The sequence below is a fragment of the Pagrus major genome, chromosome 13 (genome assembly GCF_040436345.1).
Source record: "Pagrus major chromosome 13, Pma_NU_1.0".
NCBI classification, from domain to species: domain Eukaryota; kingdom Metazoa; phylum Chordata; class Actinopteri; order Spariformes; family Sparidae; genus Pagrus; species Pagrus major.
The window spans coordinates 9,534,748-9,544,212 of NC_133227.1; the positions used below are offsets into that span (position 1 = coordinate 9,534,748).

The following is a 9,465-nucleotide window of genomic DNA, read 5'->3' on the forward strand; positions in this document are numbered from 1 at the left end:
TAATTATAACTATTTCTAAAGTAATCATTTCTATTAGTATTAGTATAGTAATAATATAGTATTACTACTATTAACAATACTGTATACAAATAACATATATATATCATTTTTCAAGTTTTAACAAGTTGTCTCACTTAATTATACTTTATTAAAATAAAATTAAACACATTTCCAACCTCTCTTTTACTGGTTATGAACTGATCATTGAGTTGTTCCTGTTATTACCACCCCCGTCCACTAGAGGGCGCGGTGCGCACTGCAGCCCGTCGCAGCGCCGCTCGGTGCTCTCTTGCCTCAAACTGATGATGTGTCGAGAAGAAGGTTGTCACTTCCGCGTCGGAGTTGTGTTCAGTTGTGATTGGAAGTTAATGGACAGGGCTCTTGTTTAGTGCCTCCACCTTTGAAACAGTCTGACAAGCTTGTATTTTCTTGTTTATCCTGGGAAGTCTGAGGACCGGCGACAAGACACGAAGCAAAGCCAGGAGAGAGCTAGCTAGCTTTGTAGCTAGTCACTGGACCGGTGGTCTGTCAGTGGCTGCAGGGTAACTCATGGGAAATGGATTTCCTCTGTGAAATAGTTCAAGGTTTGGTGGCACTGGCAGCTCTTGGTTTCATTGTGGTAAGTAGTTATAATATGGAGTCTGCTGTTGTTTGTTTTAGCAAGTGTTTGATATCTGTAATGTGAAGCAAAAGCTGTCAAAATGTCCAGATTTTTTTCACCCCCTGCTGGATCAGTGACTGGATTATCTTTTTCTGGTTTCTGTTGCCATATAAGAAGTCCTCCAGCAATGTATTATGCTTTGGCTAGTTGTGAACTTTTTAGATTCTTACTTATATTGTACCTTCCCCAGAATTTAAGCTACTTCCTTATCATTCTGGGCTCAAAATGTGTTGTTAATACAGTGGAAGTCATCACTGAAATGCTTCAAAACAGCAGCAAGTGTCAGCCTAGAGGTGGGAAACCAAACTCTCCAAAGTATATAAGTCTAGCTCAGTTTTGATCTAGTAAAAAAAAGAGACATTTGATTTGATATGTTTCTTTACCACAACAACAAATACATAACACAGTTGTCCAAAAAAGAAAAGATGAAAAACTAAATTCAGAAACACTGATTCAATCCAACATAATACTCAGAACTGCAAAGTCAACAAATAGAAATCAAATGAAGTCAAACAAAATGTTAAAATCTTGTAACAAAAGGAAGGTGTAAGGCTTAAAATTGAAGCACAACACAGGATAAAAACACTGAAAGACTTTCTTAGCCAGAATCGAATCACGTTCTAGCATACATATCTAGTTAAAGTAGGTATAACAAACCATACATGTTCTAAAGTATAAAATAAATGGTGTAAATGCACCTGATCGCAACAGTAACAAGGGTCCCATTCTCATATTTCTCCCTTTTTCAGGTGCTCATAATAGCGCATGTCACTGCCGGCATGGTGAACCTGACACGCCACGAGAAGGAGAAATACTTCCTCACCGCCACAGGAGAGAAGGAGCTCTTCCCCAGCCTGCATGATCCTCACTCCAGGGAGCTCTCTGTGGTGATCCCGGCCTATAACGAGGAGCTCCGAAGTGAGTTGGAAGGGGGATACAGCAAGACTTCTGTCAGGAATGTGATTTGACCTGTTGATGTCCCATCAGAGCTCAGATCTGCTTGATTGCACAGCAGCCTGTAAAAGCTATGTTAACCCATTTGGGAAATTGTTATGTAACTGCATCACACTGCATATCCACAGGATGCATGTTGAATGTTTATAGGGTACATCACAACTCTGTGTTTTAAGGGCCTAATTCTTATTCGCTGCTACAAAATTCCTCCAGCTTAAAACCAGAAAACTTGACTCTGTGTTAAGTGACGAATTGGCACCATTAATTGACTAGAAAAGCATTCTGTTAACTTCAGGTTGGTTTAAATCCCACAGGTTATAATTGTTTAATTGTGTGTGTGACTGTGTTTCATTACAGTGCCTGTGATGTTGGATGAAGCTATGGAGTACTTGGAAAACAGACAGGTAAGTGCTTAAATTAGATTTTAGTCAGAACTTTGTTGTAGTTTGATAAAAGGGACACAATTACAAGAGTCTTGTGTTTCCTGTTTCTCTCATGTCTAAGTCAGTTATTCTCAAAAAGGCCAATAGGTGGCAGCATTCAACTTAAAAAGTTCCTGTTGTAAAGCAGTTCCTCATGTTGTTCCTCATGTTTCCTCCCTGCAGAAACAGCATCCTTCTTTTACCTATGAGGTCATTGTGGTTGACGATGGCAGCAAAGACAAAACCACAGAGGTGATCTATTAAAATTTTTGGTAACACTTAAGATTAGGGAACACATATTAACCATGAACTAGTTTCTTATTAGCTTATTCTTATTAAGTGGTTTACAACAACTCCCTAACTCACTATCAATAAGCAGTGATTAGGAAGTTAATGAGGGAAAACTCTCACAGTAGTTAATGGCCTAGTAGTTGCAGAATATGATCATGCAGAATAAGGCATTAGTAAGTGGTTTATAATGGCAAAAAACAGCCAATATGCTACTAATATGCATGCTAATAAGAAATTAGTTCATGGTTAATATGTGTTCCCTAATCTAAAGTGTTTTGTTGGGAACATCTTGCAAACTTTTCAGTTTTTTCTTACAAAACATTTCAAAGCAATACCAACAGAGATTTGTCGTGATGTCCTTCCAGGTTGCTATGCGGTACAGTCGGAAGTACGGTGCAGATAAACTCCGGGTCCTAAAGCTAGTGAAGAACAGAGGGAAAGGAGGAGCTGTGCGGATGGTGAGATGATCGATGAGAAATTACAGTATGTCTGATTACAGCATATTTTGTGATTTAACATTTGGTTTTTTTTGTCGCAATTAAAGGGAACTATGAGCTCCAGAGGGAAAGTCATCCTGATGGCAGATGCCGATGGAGCCACAAAGTTTGCTGATATTGACAAAGTGGAGGCTGGACTCAATGACCTCAACCCTAAACCGGTGTGATGCTGTTCACTTTTTCTGTTTCACATATGTGTATCAAGAAAAGGTTGTTACTGTAGTGAGTGGCACATCCTAAAAGATCCTGTCTGTACATTTAGGAGAACATGGCAATCTCCTGTGGTTCCAGAGCTCACCTGGAGCAAGAGTCTGTAGCTGAGGTAAATGTTTCTTTCTTTTGTGTTTTGTCTGCGTGAAGACCAGATTATTGTATACCATGACTGTGTAACCACTAAATAACCACTGTCATGTCTCTGCCACAGCGATCTATGTTTCGCACATTCCTCATGTATGGCTTTCACTTCCTGGTGTGGTTCTTTTGCGTGAGAGGGATCAAGGACACGCAGTGTGGCTTCAAGCTTTTCACACGAGAGGCTGCGCTCAAGACCTTCTCCTGTCTGCATGTAGAGCGATGGTAAGTCCTCGCACTCCAACATGGACACCTGATTACTGAGTGTGATGTTGCACAACAGCTTTTTGTGTCTTTGTGTTAAAAGAGTGAACCTGTTGAGGTGTTTGTGCTGAATCCTAAGAAACAGTAGTCTTTATTAACAATGAATCATGAGACACCTGTTATTTTTTATTTACTATTTTTGCTGCTTATTTTTCAAGCGAGTATGATGTTATCATACTGTCAATAAAGTGATAGTTTCAAAAACCAGCAAACAAACAAGTTAAAAAAGTTTCTAAAAGCAACCACACAGGTGTTTTCAATTAATATGGCTAATCAGACTGCAAATCAGGTTGGAGCAAGGCAGAGGAATGCTTGAAATCCAGTGATGTGACGTCACCAAACTCTGTGGACCAATTAGAATGACAACTGGGTGAGTGGTCAAGACAAACAGGAGAGTGGAGGACAGTGTCAATCAGTCTCCCCTCCACAGCCCTGAGACGAGGTCCAATCAGGCAACACGAGTAAAAACACCTGTGTGAGTAGAAGATGAGCGTGCAGGGGCTTTAATGTTGCTTGACAAAGATCGTTGTATGGCTGTGTAGCCTATAGACACTTTTTACGGCAGACATTTTGACTTGTCAGAGCAGGAAAAGTGGAATTTATAAAGTGAATGCAGGCTGCACGCTATGTTGTAGTGTACATGCTCACTCACTGACACTGAGCCATTGTTAACATTATTGGTCACACCTGTGCCTTTCCTGCTTTGAGAAGTCAAAATGTCTGCTCTAAAAAAAAAAGGCTCTATTGCTTCAATTTTTACACCAGTTGCAGTACTGAAATTGTGACTTTTTTAACACCTTACGTAAAGAAGATAAACATGTTTTTTTATGACACAAAAGAAGGCTGACTTGCATAAGTAGGGAACAACAAATGTTTGTTTTTTAGGCTGATACTGATTATTAGGAACCAAAGAAACTGATAATCAATATTTGGAACTGAAATACATTTTCAGTAAAAATGTCAAAATTTATGATAATATAAAGTGATGAAATGTAGCAAGTACTGTACTTAGTTCCATTTTTGCGGCACTTGTACTATTCTTGAGTATTTCCATTATTCTGCTACTTCATACTGTCATTGTACATGATTCTGGAGCCATACATTGTACTTCTTACTCCACTACAACTTTAGTTACTAGTTAATTTCCTGATTCAGACTATTAAGTGCTGATAGGCTATTACTTGCGACGTGTAATCAATCAGATTGTTGTGGGCGGAGACGATGGATGGTGACTACAGACAGAGAGAGAGACGGCTACATCAGAGGCATAATTGGCACATTTTAAAACCTTTTTTTTTTTTTTATCAGCAAGCAGACAAAAAACATCTGGAAATGATTAATTTGGGGGAGGAACCATCTAATCAATAATCAGCACATAATGCTACAAATCTGACCAGACATTTCATACAAATTTTGACAGTTTGAAATGGTATGGACATTTAGGTGAGTACTGATGTACCAAACAAAGCTCCATTGTGACTGTGATTAGACCGCTGTGTGTTCTGAAACGGCAATAAAAACCTGAATTTGAATGCACCTGTTGAACATGTGTTGTGCACGCTTATCTTTCCTCTCACAGGGCCTTTGATGTGGAGCTCCTGTATATCGCCCAGTGTTTTAAAATCCCCATAGCAGAGGTGGCCGTCAACTGGACTGAAATAGAAGGTGCGTTTTTCATGGAATATGTGGACATGAGTCCTCCCGCTGTGACACTTATCTGTAGTTCTATAAATATCTCTGTTGGAGGTGTTAACAAGTCTGTGATTGGCTATGTTTATATATTCTTTTTATTTCCCTGAGTTATTTACTTATTTTCACTGTAACATTTAGTTAATAATTGCAGACTGTAGGTGTTTCTAGGCGATCATCTTTGTGGGGATTTTTTCTCTCCAATTGTATTCTTTTTTTCGTCTGCTTGATTATTTTATTTGTATATGTTTTGACAGCTTGACCGAGCAAGTGCTGTTTCCTTTCAATCCTTTACTCGGTTTATAAAGCATCCTTTTAACTTCTTATCCAAGCCTACCTATTAACCACTCTGATTAATCATAGCATGCATCAGCTGTAAATGTCAAGGAACCATCATATTTCTGTTATTTGTCCTATAAAACTGTCTCTTAAGAGTTATGTGCCTGTGTGTTTGTTCTGCCAGGGTCCAAGCTGGTCCCGTTCTGGAGCTGGCTGCAGATGGGACGAGACCTGGTTTTCATTCGCATGCGTTACCTCACAGGAGCCTGGAGGTTGCAGTCATCGAATAAGACTGACTAGCCAATCAGACAAGCCCTGGCATCATAGAGACAGCCTATGATAGGGCTGTCAAACCTCTGGATGAGGTGGGATTAACAACCGTGTCCATCATTCACTGTAATCAACAACAGAGTTCAGTATATCACATCCCTCTACTCTCCAGACGTCAGCGGATGTGGAGTGATGACACAGTTGCCAGTTCTCCACGGTCCTGCCTTCTTTTTTCTAAAATCAGATTTCGGCTTGTGATGGCCACCGTTACACAAACACTTGCCTTGGCTTACAGAACGTCTGTATGACTGATCCGTGTACTGAGTTACTTCATGTTTATTTTGAGCCAATCAGCTGTAAGTGAGAAAGACTTGTAGTGAAATGAGGAGGATCTCAGAATCTGCGTCATGATTCTGACAGTAGAATGAATGTTGGTATGTGAGATTTCCAAAAGGGAGGGATTGTATTTCTGAGGGGAAAATGGCCATGGGTTGATGGGCTGGATGACTTGAACCAAAATAAAAAAAAAATGCAAATGATTTATGATTTGACCATTGTTAATGACCTACTAACGTAAGCTCCAAAACAATGAAAACAAAGGCGTCGTTTGATGTGGAGAAGTCGCGTGGGATCATGGGAGTTGATGGCGGTATTGTTGAATTACCACCACTGCCGATGAAAGTATATCTAACGTGAAATGTTCATGGACGAGGTAATGTATTAAAGTTTTATTCCCGTTATGTTTAGTCAAGTCAAGTTCTCAGACTTTGTTCCCCTCTCCGTCTAACAGATCATCTGAAAAAAAAAAAGTTAGAGCGACAGGTGATCAAATGAAACCCATAGTTCCCGTGAGTAAAATGACAGATTTTTTTAAAATTCTGGTCAGATAAAACAAGTCATTTGATGTTGTCACCTTCAGCTTTAGGAAATTGTACTTAGCATTTTCACTGGTTTCTGATGTTTTATAGAACAAACAGTCAATCGATCAATCAAGAAAATGATCATCAGATTAGTCTAACACAAGCTTTAATTAGCACTTGTGAAAGCAGAAGTTACAAAGTGCTTAACAGAAGGAAGAAAAGAGAGAATTCATGGGCATTTAAAAAGACATTACACAACAATGAGTTGAAGTGCACAAACCACAAAATATAAACTTAGACAAAATCAAGGAAATGCTTGAGAAAACAAGTTGTGTTTTTTTAAGTGTGCGTTCAATTTGGCTTCCCTGAGGCTGTTTGAGAGCTGAGTTTTCCACCTATGTTTGGGAACAGCCAGAAATCGCTGTATAAATCAGAATCAATCATAACGTGACAGGAAGCATGTAGAGACGAGTTGAAACTGAAATGATTTCCTGTATATTCACTGGAGAGATCTGGACCAGTTTAGCGCTGAGAGAGAGAAACCAAATCTTTAATTTAAAGCAGTTTCTTGCAATGTTACTTATTTAAAAAAAGCAGGACTGAATCAACGATTTCCCATGAAGCTCATAATATTGCATCAGCGACAAACGTAATCCCAAGAGTTTTTGTACTGTTTGACATTTTTACAGCATGTGAAACGTATGATCTTCTGTCAGTCGGCTTCCTGTCTCTTCACACAAAGCCTCACCCTGCTAAATGTCATCTTCCTTGAAGTCCTTCATTATTTTGCTGCCCTTCCTTAACACACAGGATGATTCATCTTAGTCCCAAATTGTGGACCAGGGTCTCTGTCAGGTATCCTTCAGAGAGAAGTGGACTCTGGAAAATATCAAATACTCAGCCTGCAGGAAGATTTACCAGCTAAGTTCCTCAAATGGAGGTGGTTGGGATCATCTGTGTGACATCGAGGGCTCCATTATCATGAGCTCGCCCTCTCCCTGACATGAAAGTGAGTGGTAAACCCTGCATTACGTTAGTCATCCCCGGAGTCATCCCTTAGCAACGTCTTGTGGACATCTTCTTGGAATGAGTAGAGCGAGCATGTTTGCGGTCCGTGTAAATTAACTTCTTCATGGTGCTGTTTTCTTATGCAAGCCTGAGGTCTGGGGTTGATGCGGATGTCTCTGAGGCCTCCCGGAGCCCCGGGGAGCGCATCCTGTTTGTGCCCTGCCTGCCTGTCTGTCTGCCCTCTGCTACCAGACAAGACACAGAGCCAGTGAATCATAATGTGGCTGCTCGTCTCAGGTTTCAGTGACAAGGTGTTGAGCAAGAGATTTATATGCAGAAGCCGTTTATTGCTACACATGACTCCCTGTGTTTATTTCTTACAGGTGAACAGTTCATTTATATCAGTCATCATTTGGCTGTTTTCTTGTGCTCAACAAACACTCCTCATGGCTTCCCTTGGGGTCCCTCAGACCAGGGTTTGGAGATCACTGGCTTTAACAGAGCAACACCTATTAGTGGTGCATTCTGATGGTGCACCTGGTGGATGTTTTTTTTGGGGGGGGGAGGGTAAAAAATCATGATGTTTTCGACATGAATCCCCCCAGTGGTTTCACTTCGTGTCTGGAGTATTGTTACGTTCCGCAGCAGTTGCTGTAAACTGAAAATGTCAAACTTGTAGACTCACTGTCGCCAGCCGGGGCTTGCGTCATTAACTGGACCAGGCACGGCACTCCCAATGAAGGATCGTGTCCATCCGCAATGAAAAAGATCCCCAAACAATAGATAATGAATGCACTGCGATTCACAGAGGGGGAAAAGCCACAAAACGTGATTAGGAAACACGCTTGTATTCGTGGTGGAGGACGGCACCAGTCCTCTCCCTTTTTACACATATTTTTACTGTCGCATTTTTTAGGCTACAGGTGCGATGTGCGTGCGTGCGCGCGCTTTCACAATGAAGTAATAATAGCCGAAGAGTTCATTAATGGCAGATTTTACTATATCCCACTTGGATCTGCTGTATAACTTCACACACGCGTATAAAAGATAAACAATTATTGATTTTGGAGAAATTTAAACAGAGTTCCTCTACGCACCATTGGCAAACAAATGTAAAACAAACAAACCAGCTGTGAGTGAAGACAAAGGACAAGTCATTAAATGGTTACTGCCATCATCGCTGCACTCATCACAACAACACATGAAGAACAGCGTGAGGACAGCTGTCCTGTAGGGACGTCAGCCTGGAAAATGACAACAGGTGTGATCGTTTGTCTCCCTGCTCTCCGTTAGTTAGAGCCAGCTCTGCCACGCTCACTGCGCAGGGAGGGAGACCGGGCATCAGCGGCTCAGGTGGGACGCACGCACTCACGCTCACGCGCGTACACGCATGCTGCTGCGGGGCCTGAATCTGAAATCCTGGGAAAGTTCCAGGCGGGGGGAAGGCGGAGGGATCTTACAGGCAGGCGCTGCGGTTCCAGCCAGGCTGACGCCGCCGAGGCTGTGTGGCGCTCAGTCGGCTGGGGCTGCTGGAGGAGCGGAGGCTCCGGGCTCTGCAGACCTGCGTCAAGATGGCCGCTCACTGCCGGGACACAGCCGGAACATACTGCGGCTGCTCCTTCACAATAAAAGCAGGGATTTAAGACATTTGTCTGACACCAAGTATTGAACCACCGAGTATTGAAACTGAATTTTTATTGTTACAGTTTTGATTGTTTAAATAGTTGTTTTTTGTTACAGTTTAAATGTATTATTTAATTTAATTTAATTTAATTTATACATATATACATATGTGTGTGTGTGTGTGTGTGTTTGTGTGTACATATATATATATATATATATATATATATATATATATATATATATATATATATATATATATATATATATATATATATATATATATATACATATATATA

The 9,465-nt window shown here is 40.8% G+C and overlaps 1 protein-coding gene across 1 annotated transcript; it reads left to right on the plus strand.

The window, feature by feature from the left end:
* Positions 1-343: 343 nt before the first annotated feature.
* Positions 344-6,217, plus strand: alg5 (ALG5 dolichyl-phosphate beta-glucosyltransferase). The gene is made up of 10 exons (XM_073479298.1): positions 344-619; positions 1,411-1,579; positions 1,973-2,019; positions 2,221-2,289; positions 2,694-2,786; positions 2,873-2,986; positions 3,088-3,147; positions 3,250-3,401; positions 5,020-5,105; positions 5,593-6,217. The coding sequence occupies exons 1-10, from the start codon at positions 557-559 to the stop codon at positions 5,706-5,708; spliced, it is 969 nt and encodes a 322-aa protein (XP_073335399.1). The 5' UTR covers positions 344-556; the 3' UTR covers positions 5,709-6,217.
* The last annotated feature ends 3,248 nt before the right edge of the window (positions 6,218-9,465 follow it).